We start from the raw sequence: 23,740 nt of genomic DNA on the forward strand, positions 1-23,740 counted from the left end.
GGTGGCAAGAACTCAGAGGGGAATGGCTGTGGGTTTTTTACTTTAACAAAATGCCTTGTGCCTCTCAAGCAGCAGGCTTCAATCTGGAAGTGAGCATGAGACCCTGTATGTAGATCGAATGAATGAATTGGTCTAGCCCAATATCTGATATTACTGCACTGCTCTGGAAGAATGAGTAGGGCTTGAATTCCTCACTAACTTGATGGGATGGAGATTCAGATTTTTAAATAATTATATTTTGAAGATGATTTTTAATATGACATTGTTTACAACAGTAGACAGTTATTTCAAACCACCTCTCCTGCTTCAGAAAAACTAACAAATGTAATCCCCCTCAATCTCCTCCTCCCCAAAAGTGAAGGGCTGACAAAGCAGTGAAGATGTATGGGACCAAGTTCAGAAATCAAAAAGATTAAAGAAGAAGGTTCATCATTTGGAGCAACCTCTTCTCTGGGGGGACATGGGGGGGAGTTGCAATGGCGAGGGACCGAGAAGTGAAGCAAAAAGCTACTCAAAAAATTATAGAGTAGAAGTGGATACAAAATTGTAGCACGGGACCCATCAAAGAAAGGCATTTTGGGAGAGAATTCAAAGAACTATACCTTTAAAGCAATCGTGGTCCAGAAATAGAATGGCCCTAACAAGTATTGAAACTCATCATCAAATAATATGAATTGCCATATGGATTAAGATAATATGGGATTGCTTGTGCCCCTAGTCTATCTATCCTTCCAGAAGCAAAAGTAAAACTTGTGGGAGACAGTTGCATGTAGAATGCAAATTAAGTCTATAATTTTAAATATAATCAATGGCTGGTAATCAAAATGTTCAACCCCAACTGGTATCCCACAATATAGCAGAGACCACAGAACGTAAGGATTCAGTTCTCCTCAAGACTACCACCACCTAAGACACTAACCATAAATGAGACCCCCCAGACCGTCTGCACTTCTGACCAAGTAGCTATAAATTTAGGGGTTCCCACAACCCCCTTAGGGTAGACGTTTCACCTGAATAGCGTGCAGAACTCATAAAACATTATATCTATGCTTACAGTTTTATTATAAATGTTATAAATCAAGACTAGCCAATTAAGAGATATATAGGAGAAGGTCTGGGAGGGTCCCAAATACAGAGGTTCCCATTCCCTGTGGAATTAGTATGTTTACTCTCCTGGCTTTGTTGTGCCTCAGTGTCCAGAGTTTTTGTGTTGGAGTTTTATTATATAGGAATGATTGAGTAAATCACTGGCTGCTCCTATCCCTAGAGGTTGTGCTGGATCAAACCTTCACCCCTCTAATCACATGGTTGATCTTTTCAGTGTGGCCAGCCCCCATCTTGAAGCCACTTAGGGGCCCATCATTAACAACCTCATTAGCATTAAACTGAGGTATGATCTAAGGGGCTCATGAAGAACAAAGACACTTTCTGTTCATGTAGAAAATTCCAGTGGCTTACTGTCTCCCAGAAACCAAGGACAAAGACCAGCCTACTTCTTTATTTCAGAACATAGATGTACAAGAAAATAGGATTCTACTGAAGACCAAGAGCCTATATATGCCATAGAAAAAGGCGCACAGGTCTTGGACACATAGATGAATTAACATACAAGGTGGAAAAATTTAGCAGAGCACTGGAAACTATAAAAGGGATCATGTAGAAATTCTAAAACTAAAAATTAAAATTAGTTAATGTAGAAACTCAATGTATAGATTTAATATCAACTTAGAAATACCTGAAAGGAGAATTAGTGAACTGGAAATTAGATCAGAAGAAAATTCAGACCGAAACACTGACAATCAGAAGATTGGGAAAAGAACAAGAATTATGTGGGAAATTATGTCTATCATACATGCGGGTAATTTGAGTCCCGAAATGAAAGGACAAGGGAAGGAGGGAGACGTGAGCAAAGGAGGGAGGAAAGGTGGGATGGATAGAGACAACAAGAACTCTCATTTATATGGGGTAGAGGCAGTGTTTAATGAAATTACTGGAGAATTCTCCAAAACTGACTAAATTCATTAAGCCACAGATCCAAGAAGAGCTATGGTCCCCAAGTAAGACAATGAAAAGGAAATTGCAGGTGGTCACATCAAAGTAAAACTGTTGACATATGAACTCAAGATGAAACTCTGAAAAATAGACAGAAAAAAGGAATCGTTCCTTTATTTATTTATTTATTTTTGAGTTGGAGTCTCACTCTGTCGCCCAGACTGGAGTGCAGTGGCCGCTCCCGGCCTCTGCAGCCTCGACCTGCTGGGCTCTGGTGATCCTTCCACCTCAGCCTTCCCAGTAGGGAATAGTTCCTTTCAAGTGACAGCAGTAAGATTTACAATGGACTTGACCTCAGAAACAATTGGAAACATTGGATGTAAGCTAAAAAGCACTGAAAGAAAATAACCGGCATTCTACAAGTTTATATCCAGTAACGTGATACTTTTGGATGAACAGAGCTGCGGGAATTCATCAATGCCAGACCCATAGTCATCGATGAAAAGATGCCAAACTCTGTAAAATATTTTAACATGGATTATTCTGGCCAACGTGAATGACCGTAGGCTCAAGAACACCCATCCTTAGGAGATCCTGAGAATGTGTGCCTGCAGTAGTTGAATTACACAGTTTGGTTACATATATTTTAGGAAGGCAGAAATTACAGAAACCATAAATCAACACATGTGGGGTTTTCACTGGTTTGGCCCAGGAAGGAGGAACATTTCCACGTGGGCACTTGTGGGTTATTGGTGGATTTAAAGATTTCTCAACTGGTAATTTGTAGCTCCTATCTAAGGAATTTTGGAAATCAGTAGAGGGAAGGGTGCCCTTCCTTTGCAGGATCATAAAATATTTTTTATTTCCTTCTTAACCCAAGTCAGGTTGGAAAATAAACTTCAGCATATAGGGTAATAAGAGATCATCTGGTGAGTCCTTATCAGGCATGATTCTCCAAGCTTCTTAGGGATTTGGATAAGAGAAAAAAGGTCACACTTTAGTCTTCACAGTAAAGGAAATACCACAGAGTATTCTTTGAGAAAACAATCTCAGATATAACTTTGAAGATACAGAAAGGGAGAAACAAACAGCAAAGTAAATATGAGGGTAAATAAAAAAGGATATTGAGTAAATAATGACTATGACAATGATGTGATAACAGCAACATCTTGGATTTAAATACCATGAAGAACAATGCATTACAACAGGGGCACATGGGTCAGGATTAGAGTAAATTGAAATAAATGGTGGTTTTTGCATTGTGTGGAAAGTGGTAAACTGCTAATTAGATCATACTGTATTAAGCCAAGAACACTTTGTCATCTGTAGACACTGAAAAATAATAAAACAAAAAATTATAAAATTAAGGAGAAACCATAATAATAATAATAATATACTGAATTCACAAGAAAGCAGGAAATGAGAAAAAAGAACTTAGGAGTAGAAGAAATATTGAGAAGACTGAATTCTGGTGTATCCCCCAAGATCTTTACCTCCTGTTATATACACTCTGTATAATTCCATTCCTTTTTGTGTTTTGAAACTGGGAATATGATGGGCTCCACTCTCATGATTAAGTTGCATTTTCTGACAATGATAAAAGGATGTTGCAAATGTAATTAAGGTCCCCAATCAGTTGATTTTGATTTAATCCGAAGGGAGATTTTCCTGGGTGGACCTGAAGTCATAGATTCAAAGTTTGAGAGATTCTTCTGCCAGGCTTGATGAAATGAGTTGCTGTATTTTGAGTGTCTATGGATGCCATGTGGCAAGCATCTGGGGGCAGCTGCTAATTACTGAGAGCCTTCCTCATCTGTCAGTGGGGAAGAAAACGGGGACCTCTGTTACACAGCTACAATGCACTGAATTCTGCCTTTTACCAGTGAGCTTGAGATAGTCTCCCACTCGAGGCAAGAACCCAGCCCCACCCAATGCCTGTATTTCAGCCTGTGCGACCCTGGGCAGAGAACCCAATTATACCATGCCCAGATTTCTAACCTACAAAACTGTGGAATAATAAACGGTGATGCTTTTCAGCTATGACATCAGTGGTACTTTGTTACACAGTAATACACTACTCACAAATTTCATCTGATATCACCTTGGGAATAACATATACAGGAAAGAGGAGGACTGACTCCAAGTTGGATAGTTGAGGGGTTCTAGAAAAGGATCCTAAGAAGCAATAGCCAGTAATGTAGGAGGAAAATGTAGATAGAGTGATATCCTGGAGTCAGAGTGCAAAATTTTCAAGGGAGAAGGACTGATCAACTATCTCAGATGTGGTTCTCTCCTCAAATGTCTCCACAAATGGAATATCCTTAAAACAAAACGTCTTCATTGTTTTCTTTTATAACTTCAGTTATGAACTATGTAAATTGCTGTCAAGTCTAATGCTTATGCCACACACAACTTCTCCTGAATTCCCATTGTAAATGTTCAAGTTCTTACTGTATACATATCTCTGCATGAATTTTCCTTGGGACTGCAATTGAAATGTATCAACCTTAATTTAATTCTGTCAGAGATGTTTTCTTTCTTATAATCTGTAACTTGGTTATGCATATCAGGCTACTGTACTCAAAACTTTGATTTTTCTTTTTTCGAATAAAATAAAAACTTGGTCTTTAATATCCCATCGATTTTATTGCTGAAAGTCTTTCCTGTTGCTTCTCTTGCTGATGCCGGTTTTTAAATGTGCACTTGCCTGTTTACTGTGATATGAAGACTCTGTTGATTTCAGATTAGTATCCAAACTCCTTATTCTTTTTTTTGAGTTGGAGTCTCACTCGGTCGCCCAGACTGGAGTGCAGTGGCCGCTGCCGGCCACCTCAGCCTCGCCTGCTGGGCTCTGGCAATCCTTCCGCCTCAGCCTTGCGAGTAGCCGGAATTACAGGCATGTGCCACCATGCCTGGCTGATTTTTGATTTATTGTAGAAATGAGGTCTCACTGCCCAGGCGGGTCTCGAACCCGCGGGCTCAGGCAATTCACTCACCTCAGCCTCCCAAAGGCGGGGATTACAGGCTGAGCCATCGAGCTGGGCTAAACTCCTTATTCTTAACTTTGCATCTTTATCTTCTTATTCTTGTGGATTTGTCTGATCACCATATAGAAAAGTAGGTAAGAAAACTTTCTTAAGTTTATCTCTTCGTCTCATGCACCAACCACCCAGTGCTGGTCTTGTGTTTTGAGCACAGCAGCCTGCTACAAGATTCCATGACCTTTCTCCTCATACTTTTACTACCATGTTCTCTACATATTCTTGTTATTTTCTTTGCCTGGTGAATTCCTACTGAGCTTCAAGGGTGATCCTAAATATTATCTTTAGGGCTCTTTTTGATAACTGAACATGATTGTTCCCACCCTTCCTTCTTTGCCTCCTTATATAGTAGTTTTCCTACACTACCACATGTTAGTTTTTGTTCTTTGTGCTTTTCTTACCACATTAAATTGCACATTTGTGGATGCAAGAACATTGACGTTTCATCTTTCTCCTAAAATCTATTCTCAAAGCTCTAGAATATGAATGATAGGAAATTAATGTTTGTTTTTAGCTAAATTCAGTTCTATTTCTAAATTACTTTTTTTTTTTTTTTGAGTTGGAGTCTCACTCTGTCACCCAGACTGGAGTGCAGCGGCCGCTCCCGGCCACCGCAGCCTCGACCTGCTGGGCTCCAGTGATCCTTCCGCCTCAGCCTTCCCAGTAGCCAGAATTACAGGCGCGCGCTACCACGCCCGGCTGATTTTTTGTTTTATTGTAGAGATGAGATGATACTTTTGTTTTTATGAAGGAATAGAAATAGTTCTTCATATTATTAACATTTGCAATATTTCCATCTCTCTTTTCAAGAGACGCCCCCAAATTTATTTTAGATAGCCTTGTATTATTTTGTGTATTTTAGGGAAAGACAAGCATAAGAAAAGTTTTCATTTAAATCTCCTTCTTTTTCCTCCCAGAATCTTCCTAATGTGTTTTCTCTTAGTATATTAATATTGGTTGAGCTTGGGATTATGCAATAATTTTTTAAATTAATAGACATTATTTTCCAGTTTTAGGTTTATAGAAAAATTGAGCAGAAAGTAAGGGAGTTTCTTATATACCCACTCATCAGTTTCCCTTTTATCTTGTATTGTTTATTGTTGAACCCGGGACCCTAATGAGAGAGATAGAGACCACAAAGAGCCAGCTCCGATGCAAACACACAAGGGTCTTTATTCAGGCTCGAGTCTGGGCTCACGCCCGAAGCAGCAGCTTCAGGGACGAGAGCCCCGATCCAGCATGGCAAGCAGTTTTTATACATCATTACAGAGGGAGGGGAAAGAACTTTAAACTTGTTTTTACATGATAGGGTAATTTCTCCTAATGGGTACGGGGGCACTTGGGATTGGTCTGGTCCGCTCAGCTACCTGTGATTGACGGGGGAGCTGCTAAATGAGCAGAGTGGAATGTCAGCAGGCAGGCTAAGCAAAGGAATGTCCGGGAGGGGTTTATTACTTGACATTCACATACTGCTAGCAGCAGTTGCGGAAGCAATCGGTTATTTTATGAGACAAACAAAAATTAAACTTAACAAAATTCTAAGTACAAACACTGCAAACAAATACAGTGAACGTGGGGTAGGAATTCATATAGTAATAGTTCTCTTAGAGTTTTTTTTTTTAATCTCTTGGGTCTCTCAGTATTAGTGTGGTATACTTAATATACTTACTAAATCAATATTGACACATTATTCTTAACTGAAGTTCATAGTTTACATTAGGATTCTCTTAGTGTCGTACATTCTATGGGTTATAACTAATAATGTGTACCTACTATTACAGTTTCACACAAAATAGCTTCACTGTCTTAACATCTTTTTTTTTTTTCTTTATCTATCTTTGCTTCATCTCTTCTTTCTTCCCCCCACTCTGAACCTCTGGCAATGAGAGATCTTTTTACTGTCTCTGTAGTTTTGTCCTTCTTAGAATGCCATAGGGTTGAAATCATAGAGTGGAAGCGTAGACTGAGGCAAAGTGGGCCAGTGCCCCAGGAATAATGCAAGATTGCTACAAGGAAGAAAGTAGAAAAAAGTAGAGTTTATTGTTCACCTTTCACAGATGGAGAGGGGGCCGACGCTCCAGGGCAACTGTGGCATGGCAGGCTAAAGACTCGGAATATTTAAGGGCTGTAAAGCAGACCCCTAAAGCTAAGGGGCTTAAACCTGGAGGAGGTTTGGGCCAAAGGGAGTGTCTAAAATTGTGTTCTTTGGCTTCTATTGCAGTCACATAAATTACATCTCTTGACATTGCCAGGCATCAGCTTTCCGTGACCTCAAGTGGTGGGCTGGGGTGGTCACGATTGGGTTATAACAATATATTAGTAAGCATGGCTCTCTTGGAGGTCATCACAGGTAGCTGATGGCAAGTATTAATACAGATGCCTAAAAAGAAATTGCTAGCAAGCAGGACATGCTCAAGGGGCTCCATATAACCGCTGATTTCTAAAACTAAAGCATTCTTTTCATTAATGATTACATGGCAAAAAGTGCATGGGGCATGCAGCAAGGGGGTTTCAAAGAGTGAGCCTAAGCAAAATGGCAGTGCTGTTTTAAAGTGGCTACATTAAATGTACTCTACACTTTAAAGGTTCTCTCCTTTCATAAAGTATATAGCCCTTTCAAGCTGGCTTTTTTCACTTAGTAATGTACATATAAGGCTCTTCCTTGTCTTTTCATGACTATCTCATTTCTTTTCATCACTGCAAAATATTTCATTGTATGGACGTACCACAGTTTGTTTATCCATTCACATACTGGAGGTATCTTGGTTGCTTCCAAGTTGTGGTAATTATGAATAAAGCTACTATTAATATTCATGTGAAAGTTTTTACATGGGCTAAATGGATCATATAGTAAGAGTATGTTTAGCTTTGTAAGCAACTGTCTTCCAAAGTGACGGTATTATTTTGTGTTCCCACCAGTAATGAATAGGAATTTAGTGGTGTTTGTGTTCTGGGTTTTGACCATTCTAATAAATGAGTAGTGATATCACATCGTTGCTTTAATCTGCATTTCCCTGATGACATATGATATTGAGTATCTTTTCATATACTTGTCATCTGTATATCTTTGGTAAGATGTCTATTTGGATCTTTTGCCCATTATGTTTTATTATTGTTGAATTTTAAGCGTTCTTTGCATAGTTTGACTGTGAGTCCTTTATTAAACATATGCTTGTAAATATGATCTTCCAGTTTCTGGCTTATCTTTTCATTCTCTTAGTAGTGTCTTTTTCAGGGCACAAGTATTTAATTGTAATGAAGTCTAACTTTCTAATATTTTATTTCATGGATTATGCTTTTGGTCTTGGACGTCTAAAAAGTTCCAAACACAAGGCCATCTAAATTTTTTCTTGTTATTTTCTAGTAGTATTATAGCTCATAGTTTGTATGTGTTACATTTAGACCTGTAGTTTTGTGTGTTAATTTTTGTGAAAGATGCAGAGTATGTTCTAGATTCATTGTTTTATACATGAATGCATAGTTCTAGGATTATTTGTTGAAGAGACAGTTTTTTCTTCATTATATCAGGTCTGTGATTCATTCTGAGTTAAATTTTATGAAGGGTTTAAGAGTTGTGTCTAGATTCATTTGTTTTTGGTATGTGGCTGTTCAGTTGTTATAGCACCATTTGTTTAAAAGATCATCTTTTTCACATTGAATGACCTTTGCTCTTTTGTCAGGTCAATTGATTACATCTGTGTGGGTCTATATCTGGGCTCTGTATTGTGTGCCATCAATCTGTTTGTGTCTTCTGTCATCAACCCCAAGTTGTCTTGATTACTGTAGCTTCATAGTAAATCTTTATGTTAGGTAGTGTCAGTCCTTTGACTTTGTTCTTCTGCTTCAAAATTGTGTTGGCTATTCTGGGTCTTTCACTTCTCTCTATAAATTTTAGAGTCAGTTTGTTGAGATCTATGAAATATTTGACTGGGATTTTGATTGGGGTTGCCCTGAAACTATAACTCAAGTTGAAAAAAAACATGGTATCTCAATAATATTAATCTTCCTATCCATGAACATGGAATATGTCTTCATTTATTTATATCTTCTTTGATTCTTTTAATCAGTTTTGTAGTTTTCCTCATGCAGATCTTGTATTTTGTTATATTTATGCTTAAGCATTTAATATATTTGGTGCTGATATAGATATTTTTAAAAATTTTAATTACCTTGCTGGTATATAAGAAAGCAATTTACTTCTGTATCTTAACTTAGTATTGTGCAACTTTTCTATAATTGATTATTAGTTTCAGGATTTTTGTTGTTGTTTTTTGGTTGTTATTGGTTCTTTGGAATTGGGATAGGTAATCATTTTATCTATGAACAAAGACGGTTTTGTTTCTTCCTTCCCAGTTCATGCACCTTTAATTTCCTCTTGTCTTATTGTATTATCTAGAACTTTCAGTACAATCTTGAATAGTAGCAGTGACAGGGACATTCTTGTCTTGGTCCTGACTTTGAATTCCTCATCATTAAGTACAATGTTAGCTGTAGGTTTTTTGTAAATGTTCTTTATCAAATTGAGGAGATTCCCTCTCTTCTAGTTGATTGAGAGTTTGTGTCATAAATGATGTTGGATTTTGTCAAATGCTTTTTCTGCACCTGTTAATATGATCACATGATTCTTCTTTTTTTTTTTTTTTAGCATGATGGATTATATTATTGTTCAATAATATTTTAAATTAATTACCTCAAAGACCCATCTCTCTTCTGGCCCTAAGTTATTTGGTGTATGAGAGAACAGAGTCTCCACTGGAGAGGACTACAGGGTAAGCTTTGTCTTCAGTGAATAACCAGGTTGCAGTTGAGGCTTCAAGATTAAGGGATCGTTCAGAGAAGATGTTGGAGTAGAGGTGTTTCTGAGTTCCCCATTCTGTTCCATTGATGTCTTTAGCTGAAACTTCACTGTTTTAATTGCTATTGTCTTATAATGATATTTGGCAGAGAATGTTTTCATCACTTTCTTTAGGAGTTCCAGATTATTCTTGGACTTTTCTTTCTCTATATAAATTTTCAAGTTACAAAGTAGAACCTATCAGAATTTTTATTGCAATTAAGCTGAATTATCAATCAATTGGGGAGTGTTGACATATTTGAAATATTGAGTCTTTCGACTCAATATTCAGTGTATGAATATGGCATCTGAATTTATTTCAGTCTTGTTTCAGGTCTCCCAATAAAGTTCTATACTTTTCTCCAAAAGAAAAGTTAATTAATTACCCCATGTATACAATAGGAGAAAACTAATCATTTTTGTCACCATACTTTTATTCAAGCAGTACATTCCTTTTGAAATAAAAATATTGACCATTCCTATGAATACTTGTTATGACATTTATAATCGATTTTGATAACATCATTAAATAACCATTGACTTTTTAAAGGAGAACTGAATTCTGTGGTGTACTGTACATTCATTGAAAATTAAATTTGAATAAATGAAGTAGTATGATTTTACTGCCCTGCACTGCAGCAACTAACATATTTTGGTATGACTTACTCTTTGTCCCGGTTGCATTCTACACAACCATGTAATAATGGTATGAATTGGCAAGGGAACCCCCAGAGGCTGGTAAACTAGCCTTCTCTATTTTTAACCTGTGTAATGGATTAATTATAAAAATTTGATGTGACTGATTAAATTGCCTTTATTATTATGGCTTCCTCTTTTGGTGTTCAGTATTTGTTCCACACTCTAACTTCTCTCCGGACAAAAGTGAAACCAGAATGTGTACGCATTCAGAAAGTAGCTTCAGCTACTCTGAGTAGCTCCAGGTCATGTCCCCTTGTTTTAAATTCATATGGTAAATGTTAAAAAAGAAAAATAAGTTTATGTGGCGCTGCCATTCAAAGTGCCTTTGGTATTGCAGTAATAATAGACTATATGTAAGCTATTCTGTGTTAAAAGAATAAACTAATTTCTTCAAGACTTATATTGAAGAGACAAAAGTAGATTGAAAAAAATGCTCCAGTCATTCTTTCTTCATATAGTCTTTTTGGGATAAGTCTTGTGCTCTGCAGTACTGCGAATTTATCTATATCTCTTTTGGCGAAAGGAAGGATGTGTCACAATGTAGACATTAATTCTAGATTTAGAAATATGATTCAGGACAGATAAAGTGAACTTCTTCTCAATTACTTCTGAAAGACCCTGGAGTTTTATCTATCTAACTCTCCATGAGATTAAAATTACCAATAATGTGGGCAGGACCTTTTAGATCTTGGGTCCACAAAGTATGGCCAATGAGTCAAAATCAGTCTGCTGCCTGTTTTTGCGAATAAAGCTTTATTAGAATACGGCCATGCTATATATGTTAATGTATTATCTAAGTTTGCTTTTGTATTGTACAACAGAGCCGAATAATGTGACAGAGGCCATATAGTCTACAAAGCCAAATATACTAGCTGGCCCTTTACAGAAAAGGTTTTTTTCGCTCCGGTTTTAGACCAAGCTTTCATAGTGGCAGTGGATATCTTTGTGGGGCTTGGAGATGGCTGTCAGCCCTACAGTCCTAGAGACATGTATATTCCTGTGCTGGAGTCATAGGAAGGGTGAGAAAGCAGGTGACTTCAGAAGTAGATTTAAGTAAGAGAGAGAAGGTGGTCAGGTCTTTGTGAGTGTATTTACAACAAGGCATGTCCCAGTCCATTAAGCCCAATGTTCTTCTCTTCAGCAGAGGTTTTTTTGACCCTTATGGGGGTCACATGGTCACAGAGGTCTAATGAAAACTAGGATCCCCCCGTCCAGGATAGCACCCACACACATATGCATTTATACACCAGCATTCCTTTTCAGCGATTTCTACATACTCCTTTTGCTTCTTCCAAGTCGTCTACATGGGTTATATCATTCCTTCCTTCCTCACAGTAACCCAGTGAGTATGAGTCTCATTTTATGTGTGAAGAAAATGAGACAGAGAGTTCAGCAACTTGGTGAAGTTCATACAAGGAAGTGACATCTTCAGAGAGTTAGTAACAATTCAATGTGAAAGTGATTCATCCACTTCTTGTTACCTTGCAAAAAAAAGTGAGTGCATAACTGAGATGTCATCTTGTGATGATGTCCAGTGGCTGTACTCACAATGACAGAAGGCAGTTTCCTTGCTGGGTGGAGGCGTCTCTTCACTGTGTCCTATCTTTTATTGATAATGTATTTTATGAATCTGTTCTAAAGTCCACTAATTAGAATTGTGTACCCTATAAAATTTTATTATAAATATATGCCAAATTGTCAGGCGGTGAAGAGCTTGTAAAGATTTTTGCTTTTATTAATATGCTAATGCTAGTCTTTTCTGGGTCTCAGATTCTGAAGATGAACTATCCTAGCTGTCAAAGTGCCTGCTTTGTACCGAGAAACAAGTGGTTTGACAACTGAGATAAGACTTAAATTGTGTTTTATAGCCCCAAATACAGAAATAGCTAACTACTTTTATTTCAGTGGACATATTATAATCGTTGTGAGAAATGGAATTGATGATCATAATGGGAATAATTTGTACTTGTAACAGAATAACCTTAAAGGGCTTCTTTAGGCAGTTTTATGTGATCAGCTTGAAATATGAGTTACTTAATGAAATGTATAATATTGGGGGATAATGTGTTATGTAGGCATAACTTGCAGCCTGAAGCCTAGAATTTTTCAGAGTACTTTTGAACAAGCTCATACTGCTTGTTATTACATGTGCATATTTTAAAAATTCCTATTCAGTGACATTACAATGACTTTGACTATTTCTGATTCATAAGGTGAAAATTTCTTTAACAAAATTGTTAGAAATAATGTCAATGTCCAGTTCTTTTAATGCATTTTTTTTTTCTGTTTTGGAACATTACAAAAATAGTCTTCAGTCAACAGAGAGCTGCATGAACACCTGTATATTTTCATGTTTGTTGACCTTCCCTTGAATTTTGGCATCATTGCTGCCATTTGCATTAAAGTCCCCTAGATGATCTGCCCAAAAGAGGCGATTGCTGTTGGCCTATTTCATTTCTAAGAGATTCTTTCTCCCTTCTCAGTCTTCCTGTTGTAAAGGGCATTTGCCCTGAATATTATGATTTATTTGTGTGAGTTTAAATGTGGTAATACCATTTGGTAAATTTGTGAGTCTTTAAAACAATTGTTCTTCTGGACTCTGATTTGATACTTGAGATGCATAGCAGGGAAAAGGGACAATCCCTGCATAAACAGGTGTATTCATCCAAGTGGACTAATTTCTAAATAAATCTGAATTCCCTTTGTGTCGTTTTTGATGAACTTAGATTTTTATTTGTTTAGAATCTTCATAGTGTGGTGCCAACTTTCAGTCTGAAATAGCCATGAAGACTTGAGTAGATAATCATTGACAGACTGCACATGTTTTCATATAGGGGAACTCTATATAATAGCAAAAATTCCCCCATCTATAATAAATAATTGAAAGATTCAATTCTCTATGGCTGCCAATGAAACATTAAAAAAATAGAAGTAATTCAAGGAGCAAGACCCTCAGGATAAAGCTAAAAATATTTTATGTAGGAAGGAGAATCCAGCTTTCTTTTTGATTCTATGTTTTTAAATTTTAATTAAAAATATCATTAGATTTCTACTTATATAAATAATGAAAGGTTGTTAAATCCAAACAATAGAAGTTATGAAAAAGTAGAGCATTTGAATGATAGTTCTTCTTATATACAAATATATATATTTTGTATAAAATTATGCATACTTTTTTATCTTAGAGACTTTAAAAAAAAATTTCAGGCTTCATTCCTCTGTATTTTTTCTTATTGTTGTATGAAGGTGTACATCATTTACACTCTTGCATCTTATTTGTCTTAGTTAATAGTACATCATAGAGTCCCTTTATCTTTCTGTTTTCTGCTGGTTTATTTTGACCTCTATTTCTTCAGGCAACTCTTTAGTTTCTGTATTTTCATTATTTCTTCTTTAATAGTTAAGGAGTTGCAGGCTAACAATGTTCAAATTTTATCTGAGTCATAGATTTGTTATGAACTGTTCTTCTCTTCATTAATATTCTAGATAGAGTATAATTTTGATTTCCTCTTTGAAATATGATGAGTAAAAATCTTTACTTTTTAAAACATCTGACAAAGTTTTCTTTGTGACCAAACAGACCTTTATTCGAGGGCAAATGTATTTAAAAATATGTATCTGTGTGCAAATATATCTATATATTTATGTATACACAGACACCCACAATGACTATATTTTGTCATCACTATTTTTCAACATGTATCCAGAGATTCTGATTTAATTAGTCTGAGTGTCATATGTGCATTGGATTTTTTAAAGAAGTTTCTCAGGTGATTCTGATATACAATCAAGATGAATTACAGTTGCCATAATGAAATAATGAGTTCAACCCAGGGGTCCTCAAAATGTGAACCAGCAGCATTAGCATCACCTGGAAACTTGTTTGACTGTAAATTCTTGGGCCTCACCCTAGAACTACTGTGGATGGAACAAACCGTTTGTTTTTTTAAATCATTATTTTAATTAGCACATAATAATTATGAATACTTATGGGGTGCAGTATGACATTCCAATACATGCTGTTTGAGATTTCAGTGTGCAGCGACTAAATCAAGGTATTGCGTATCCAACACCTGAAACATTTATCATTTCTTTCTGTTGGGAACATTCAGAATCCTCTCTTTTAGCTATTTGAAATTCCTTGATATTGTTAACCATAGTCGCCCTGCAGTGCTATCGAACGCTATAACTTACTTCTCCATCTAGCTGTAATTTTAAAATGAAATTCTGTCATTTGTAGCAACATGGTTGAGCCTGGAGGACAGTATGGTAAGTACAATAAGCAATCTGGGATTTAACAAGCCCTTAAGGGGATTCTACCTCACTAAAAACCGAGAATGACTTATCTGGATCAGTGGCTCTACCCTGGGGGTAACTTTATTCTCTGATGGACATTTCGCAATGTTGGAGACACTTTTGGTTGTCACAGATGGTGGGAAGCTACTGCTGGGATTTAGTTGGTAGAGGCCAGAGTAGCTGAAAACATCCTGCAATGCGCAGAACATCCCATCCAAGAATCACTCAGCCCTAAACATCAATAGTTCTGCTGTGGAGAAACTTCCCTAGTTTCCAAGTTTTGGCTTCCCATTCCTGCCAGCTGGAGAGTTTTTAAAAATCCCAACTACAGATCTGTTTATTTGGGCATTGGTGAGAAAGCACCATACAGATTTTTAAAAGCTATGCATATGGTTACTATACACAGCCTGCATTGAAAGTCACTGTTCTGGACACTGGTTATTGATGGACCTAAAACTCTTAGGTGATAATGGATGGATTAGAGTGAACATGAAATTGCTGATCCATTTTTGTCTAAAAAAGACAATTATATAGCTCCTGTTGTTGTGATAGAATAGGAAATACAAACATCAATTTCTGAAATTTTCTTGTGAAATCAAACTTGAACGAGTTTCTAGATTTCTATATCTTACTACCGATGTAGAAGCGCATGCTTATAGATACCGTGGGGATGCAATCAGTTAAATCCAGATTGTAGCAAGTACTCCAGGACAAATGACACAGACTATGTTTCATTAAATAAGATCATGAAGAAGTAGAACAAAGGAGAGGGATTTCTAAAATAAAAGAAACTGAAGCCACCTAATGAATAAGTGCATCTTGTCTGGAACCGGGCTCGGTGGCTCAGCCTGTAATCCCGCGCCTTTGGGAGGTTGAGGTGAGTGAATTGCCTGAGCCTGCGGGTTCGAGACCCGCCTGGGTAACTTGGTGAGACCTCATCTCTACAATAAATCAAAAATTAGCTGGGCGTGGTAGCGCGCACCTGTAATTCCAGCTACTTGAAGACTGAAGCGGAAGGATCGCCAGAGCCCAGCAGGTGAGGCTGCGATGGTTGGAAGTGGCCACTGCACTCCAGTCTGGGCGACTGAATGAGACTCCAACTCAAAAAAAAAAAAAAAGAAAGAAAAAGGAACGGGGAATGGGGGGAGGATAAAAGACATTTGTAAAACAATTTGGGAAACTTGAACACTGAGTAGGTGTTTCATAATATCAAATAATATTTTTTTAGGATTGTATGTGGAAGAGCAACTAGAGGCTATGAGCAAGGTTATTCCTATGTTAATTATTGCTGAAGTTATATGCTGAGTGTATGGGAGTTTATTTTAATATTCTCTCCCCCTTTGTTTATGTTTAAAAAGTTCCTTATTAAAAAATCGTTAGAATAGAAGGAATATCTAAACAGGTAGGAGGAAAAGCAGGTGAGAATAGTGGTACAAATACCTTCAAAAAAGTAGGAGTTTCCACAGTGTAAAAGATAATAATAATATGGTCTGTTGGATTTGGTAACATGAAAGTCAATTGATGACCTTAGCAAAATTCTGTTTCAATGGAGAAATAGGTGGAAAATGGCAAGAGGCAACAGTGAATCAGAAAAGGGGAACTAGGGGAAGAAAATATGAGCAGGCATGGTATTATTGTTGCTGTGTTTCAGAGAGAACAGACTTGCTTGTGTTTAAATGATGGATGAATCTTATTGATTATGGTGAAAACTTGGGAAAGAAACAGGGCATGTGTATCTGCTTTGGTTTCCTTGAACCAATCTCAAATGTGGGCACAGAGATCAATTTGGATAATATATATAAATTACTTAGCTTTACGCTGGATACAGTGGATCATACCTGTAATCCCAGCACTTGGAAGGCTGAGGCGAGAGGATTACTTGAGCCCAGGAGTTCGCAATCAGCCTAGGAAATGTAGCAAGACTTCATCTCTACAAAAAATAAAAAATCAAGTCGAGTTTGGTGGCACTCACCTGTAGTCCCAGCTCCTTGGGAGGTTGAAGCGGAAGAATTGCCTAAACCCAGGTGGGTGAGGCGGCAGTGAGCTGTGATTCTGCCACTGCACTTTAGCCTGGGCAACAGAGTGAGACCTCCAACACAAAAAATAAATAACTTGGCAGCATGTATGGCATATTCACAAATTATTATTATGAGGGTTTTAGAATTTGAGTGCATGTGATATGCATCCAAAGAAGTTCCTTTTTGTGACTTTTAAAATATTTATATGTTAATATAAATTACAGCTTGCCATATTTAAATTTTAGGAATTTGTGCTCTTACATTTCTTTAAAATGCTTTAGATAATCTAAAGCAGAATTTGGAACTGCAAGTAATTATATACATGTGTGAAATAATCATGTTTCAAACTTTGCCTAAACTGATAGAGTACTTTCATGGGCCTAAATTAGATGAGTAGTATGAAATTTATTCTCTGTGAGAGGAGAGAGGGAGGGAGGGAAGCTGGGAGGGGCGGAGGAAGGGAGTGACGGAAGCAGAGAGAGATTTTAAATGAAAGTAGAAGGAAAAAATGACAAGAGAGAATATGTTTAAATCACTGTTTATTCATGACAAACTTAGGTTGATCACGTGGGTTGTTATTTTGGTTATTTTTATTACCAGCTATATTGTCTCCTGCCAAAAACGAATGACTATTTATCCACATGCTTTCCCATTTGCTTTTCTTTTTTAATTTGCTTGAAAAAGAAGAGTCCAAAGAACAAAATATGTTTAACTCAAAACTGTGCTTTTTTGTTTGTTTGTTTGTTTGTTTGTTTGTTTAAACAGAACTGTTCATTATGAAGGCGGTGCCGTATCTGTTCATGCACGTTCCCTTTGGAGACTGGAGACACTAAGAGTTGCGTAAGTAGAATTCTAAACACAGCTGACTGCTCCGGGTGTACAAAATACCTCAGTGCTCTTGACCTCTGCTTCTATGTGAAACTGTCATGATGTCAACTACAGCAAAGGAACACTGAAAAAGTGATGGAGAGCTTCTTTCTTTTCCCCTTCCACCTGCCTTTATTTTTCCTAAGCCTAGGATCACCAGCTGGTAAACCTGAAAAATAAGCAATAATTTTGTACAGTCTGCTTTTGTCTTTAGCCTCATTTGTTTTTGTAACATCATCTGATCTCAAACCATGCATTTCTTGGCAGAAAGTACTATAGGACAGAGTGATGTAAGGTTTGGAGACAGGACAAGTCGTTTGCAAGCCTCTCATACACTTCAGGTCTGACAGACTTTGAATTTAGCCTTCTACAGGTACATTTAAAACAGAAGCTTCTTGGGCTTGAAAAATAGGACAAAGTTATTACTGGCAGTCACTATATTTACCTAAATTTGATAGCTAAGTAAAAAATCTGGATTGAAATTAAAGTCACTGTGTACTCATTATAATAATAAGAATATTTATGTATTTATATATATTTTTTCTTTTTTCCCCCAGTAACTTCAAAATGCTCTCCAGATATTACCTTTTAGTTCCTTTAAATAAATACAATATTGATGATAAATGTGACATTTTGGACTCTTAAAAATAAATGTCAGTCAGAATTATTTATTTATTTTATTTATCTATTTATTTATTTTTTGAGTTGGTGTCTCATTCCATTGCCCAGGCTGGAGTGCAGAGGCACGCATGCTCACGGCCACCCTCTGTGTCGACCTGCTGGGGTCCAGCGATCCTTCCGCCTCAGCCTTCCAAGTAGTTGGAACTATAAGCATGCACTACCATGCCTGGCTAACTTTTGATTTATTGTAGAGACAAGGTCTTGCCAAGTTGCCCAGACTGGTCTCGAACCCACAGGCTCAGGCAATCCACACACCTCAGCCTCCCAAAGTGCTGGAATGACAGGCTGAGCTTCCCGAACCCGGCCCAGATTTTTGTTTTAAATAACGAAGATTCAGTTCTTTGTCTGAAAACAATACATTTTCAATGATTTGTTTCTTGCTGTATTGGACTTTAAATAAATTATTGATTTAGTATTATAGGTTTTGTGGGTGGGAATGAAGACTATCTTGCTATAGAATCTTTATAGACATTTCATTTTGAGATTATTGCTTGTCTAATGGTGATTAACATAGTTTGTTGGTCTTCAGTTACTTTTGTTCATGTCCTATACAATAATTTTGAAAAACTTTGTATTTCCTTTAACATGGCAAAGCTGACATAGAAATGTTTTCATTATCAGTTTAAACAGATGCATAAAATATAACTTCCAGTGTACTTTGTGTAGTGACTTTTTAAAATCAAATGCCACTCTTTTCAAAGTACCCAATGGACTACACATCCCACTGTGATTTGATAATTTTAAAAATACTTGAATGTGGTATTCTTTAACAGTAAAAAAAATTGTATTATGTTTCTTTCTCATTGAAATAATTTTGTTATTATGACTGAAAGGCTCTCTATTCATTCCATCATATTCCTGTGTAACAAATATTTACATAAATTAAATTTATTTTTTATAGTTCTTATGTTAGTAAGTTGGTAACTTTAAAAAGCTTCCATATTAATACCATTAATTATCAATTAATTGAGAATATTAAATTTCTTATACAGTTGATCAAATCCTCTTAAATATTAACGTTTAGATAAATATTAAGCTTAAAGGTAAAATTTATTGGAAAGGTATCTCTATGAGATGGAAGAGACAGAAGGTAAAACAAGGAAAAAACTCGTAGCTTTTATATACTTTGTAATTATTCAGAGTACTTTGGGAAAAGAACTTTTAGTGTATACATGTATTTCCTTTACTTTGTATATGACAAAAATGACAGATTAGTTAAAGAAATGTTACATATAGTTGTATAAATAATTCATTATATACAATTAAATTGTTAATGTAAGTGCTATTTAGAGAGATTTTGTTGCTTATATAAAACAGATTCCAGGTGTGTTTTTAAAACTTACAGATATACCTACATTTCATGATTATATGCTTAAAGAAATATTTTGTTTTTAGCAGAGACCCTAAATTTAACTTAATTTTGGTTTTTAAAAAAAAAGGCATGAGAGTTTCTGGAAACCTGATAGAACTTGGTATTATTGATGAGCTGTAACTACATAAATCTGGATTATTCTGCAAACCTTTGCAACCTTCCATTAAGTGGTCTTCGATTCTCTTTTTTCTTTATTGTTGCGTAGGTTTGTATTTTGAAATAGAAGTTTATAGTTTGTTTGCACTTTGATTATGAATGATTGGTATATAGAATGGATATGATCTTTTGGTCAGCCTCTCTGTGGGAAAAGAGGACTGTCGGAGTCCAGCTCCGACCTATGAGGGGGGTTGGACCCGCACCGGAGAGTCAGGAAGCGGCGAGAAGAAACCACTCGGAGGCAGTTCTTCTGGGATCAGTCTGATCAGGACTGAGTCCAATTTTATTCAAACTTTTTCCAGCTTATATACCATTTTCTATAACCTCCAGCAGTATGACAAATACCTGCTGGGGGCTTACAGGTCTCATGATGCATAACGTACTTCACAAAAGATTTTTGCTTAAGGTAACAATTAACAATCAAAATTCCATGATGCATATCGTGCTTCACAAAGCTTACATCAAGATAAGAAGTGTATGATTTCAGTAATAGTTTTGCTAACTGTTTTCTATAATATTTAATGATTAATCTGTATATTATAAGTTATTCTTATTTTTACCTAATGTAAAATTTCCTATTAATTTTCTATGATTTAACAAAACACTCAAAGTCTATACTATTTATTTTAATGTCCAGCAGTAAAAAATATTTCTGTCAGGGACACTGGTGCCAGAGCCCTCTATGAAATGCTAAATAGTGAGAAGCAGAGAACGCTAACCACAGTGTTTGACAAACCCAATGTGTACTTTACCATTGAAGTCTGCCGGACACTGAAGTCGACACCTTAAAGCAGAAATCCAGAGTGTAAAAGTATATCCAGAAATAAGTAAGAGTACTTTGGTTTTACTCTCTAACAGGCCTGTGACTGGGTTTTATCACTACCATACACAGGCATATTAGAGGGCAAATTTCAAGCAGAAGGAGGTGAAGTAGCAAGCACAAGTTCACATAGTGTTATATATGGATAACTGAACTATGTATATATATTTCTAAACTTCCTTATAAAATTTCTGGTCTAAGTGAATAAATCAAATAGTGGTTGTCACACCTTTGGACAAGAAAAGGCACAGTTGCCATGACGATGGCCGGGGGGGAGAGGCAGACTAAGAGTTTTGGCACATAATGAAACTAAGAACGTTCTGCCTGGCTAGAGGCAGGAAAACAAAACTATTAAAGCAATTTCTGCTTACAGAAACAAAGGCTGTATGGTTACTACTGAGAAACAGAGACTTAAGAATGGCTCAGAGAGTCAGAGAAAAATGAAAACTTAAAGCACAGAATGTTTTTCTGCTGTAAGGCTTTACCTAAAATTTTAGCCTAACTGGTTAAAAGGTTTACTTTCAAATAATATAAGCTTTTATGTCACATATACAAACTGGTCACTATTCATATACCAACACTATAGATGTCACTGATGCTTTTGTGTCAAAAGCAGATCTCCATCATGGGCCTTCATAGGCCTCAACTGTATAGCCGTAGATGTTGGCTCCCAACAGAGGACCCTGATTGCCTCTTAGATTCTAGATGTCATTGAGGGGAACACCACAGAGAGGTAGCAGCAGGTAGTTTTTTTTTTTTTTTTTTAACTATTTAGTAGGTTAAAGAGAGAGATTTTTCTCTACTTGGGACCCTTGATTAGCTTTCACTTTCCTGTCTACAGGAAAAGTAGTAGGCAAGTAGGAGATTCATCTGTGAGAAATATTATAATCCTAAATAACTTTTTCCATTTACATTGACTCTTTGAACTATTTTAGCTTTATTGTGAATATGCAAATTAGACTGCATTCAGCTTATATACTTTATTTGCAGTGGCCATGTAATTACTAATTTTTCTTCATACTTTGGAAATTCTAGTCAAAGATCCTGCTTATGTTTGTGATAGAATTATATTTCCTAATGTCAAGGTTTATATTTAGTATTTGGGAAACTCTGTTCTCTTTTCTTCAATTAGATCTCAACCCACATATTTGTTATAATTTATATAGTCTAATCATTATATATTTTTATTGCAAATTTTTACAAATACAAGTAATGGTGTAAATTTCTTTTCGGTATCATGACTACTTTAGTAAGTGGTTTTAATGTAGGGAGTTAAATTTAATAAGCAATACTTTCCTAGGCCAGGTGTGGTGGCTCACACCTAGAAACCTAGCACTCAGAGAGGTCAAGGAAGGAGGATTGCTTGAGTCCAGGAATTCAAGACCAGCCTAGGAAAGATAGCAAGACCTCATCTCTACAAAAAATTAGCTGGGCATGGTGGTGCATGCCTGTAGTCCTGGCTACTCGGGAGGCTGAGGCAGAAGGATTGTCTGAGTCTAAGACGTCAAGGCTACAGTGAGATGTGATCGTGCCACAGTACTCCAGTCTGTGAGACAGAGTAAGCCCTGACTCAGAAAAAAACCAAAAGACTAAAACAAAAACTTACCTATATTTTATCCTAATGCAAAGTTATAAGAATGTTTTAAGTGAGTCATTGAAATTAAAAGTATGGATTGGCAGCTGAGGGAAAGCTAGGGGAGGGAGGGGCATACCTGATCAACAAGGGTTCCCGCATAATCAACGTTTGTATACCTAACCCTGAATTGTACCCCACAGCTTTAAAGCAAAAAAATAAAATAAAATAGAAAAGGAAATTAAAAGTATGAATTAAGTGTTGATCAAATTCCACTTCTTTCTATGTTGTAGATAAGCAAAATTAAAGGGTGATGTATCATGAAGAGTGACCCAATATGCCCCATTCCCTTTGGGATAGCTTCAAGGAAATAAAGACAATATATAGGGAAGAGTTTTTTGATATGTTGTCATAGAAAATTGCTTTACATGACTTTATTACTACTACTAATTTGGTTTTTACCAAATATTTTAAAATTTCTTGATGTTCCTGAGTTTTCCCTCATTTTTCACAGGGTAGGGCCATGAGCATAAGAGACCAGGCTAATCTGAATGTCTGCAAGCTAAAGAAAATGTGTTTAGACTTCATAGTGCTTTTGCCAAAAACTGGCCACATTAATTTTGTTTCTACCAGAATCCTGTAAGTGACTTGAAAGGAACACTGGTACATGTGAGCTCTATTAAGCCGATTTGAGCATAGTATCCAGAGTGCCTTCTAGAAATTCTACTAAAAAGTAGCTGTCCAGTCAAAGTTTTAGACTGTTTTTAAAATGAAGGTGCTTTCTATGATAATTAAAATGGATCATTACTTGGAAATAATTAGTTTCTTCCTAAATTCACATTTTCCAAATATTTCCAAATAATGAAAACAAGTATGGAAAATAATTGCATTTTTCATAGCATTTACAAAAAATAAAATTAATTTTAGAAGAGGAAAATTTTTTTGAGTTCATTTATTACCAAACTAAAAATGTTTCAATGTGTGGTTATTGGTAGACAAACTTTAATTTCATTTTTAAGACAATACTGTGTTACTGTAGAAATTTGTTAATACATGCTTATTAAGTTAGCTTGGGGACTTTCCCAAATTACTTGTATTCATAAGCAAATTAATGCAAAAATGAACTTATTACAGCATCATTCTAACTGTTAATTTTCTGTGCTAATATCTCAAGTTAAAAAACCAAGTTAGGAAAACAATGTTAACTTGATTTATACTTTATGATGCTACTGGCTTTCATCTATTTGATTCATTGCATTTTGATAAAATTACCCATTATAGCTATCTTTTAAAACATTATTCTTATGTTTTTTTGTTTCATTTTCTCTTTGTAAAGTTGTCATATGAAACTTTACATATGTTCTTTTTAGAGTATACACTTTTCCATTGTA

At 36.2% G+C, this 23,740-nt stretch overlaps 1 protein-coding gene across 1 annotated transcript in view; it reads left to right on the forward strand.

The window, feature by feature from the left end:
• The window catches only part of RYR2 (ryanodine receptor 2), a gene marked incomplete at its 3' end in the record, with an annotated part of 448,211 nt that overhangs the window by 141,128 nt on the left and 283,343 nt on the right, over positions 1-23,740 (forward strand). The window contains exon 11 of the mRNA XM_008059232.1: positions 17,646-17,720. Within this exon, the coding sequence (XP_008057423.1) occupies positions 17,646-17,720 (75 nt within the window). The remainder of the gene's footprint in view (positions 1-17,645; positions 17,721-23,740) is intronic.

This window comes from Carlito syrichta, unplaced genomic scaffold (assembly GCF_000164805.1).
Source record: "Carlito syrichta isolate Samal-C Ts95f unplaced genomic scaffold, Tarsius_syrichta-2.0.1 Scaffold303965, whole genome shotgun sequence".
In the NCBI taxonomy this organism is placed as follows: Eukaryota; Metazoa; Chordata; class Mammalia; order Primates; family Tarsiidae; genus Carlito; species Carlito syrichta.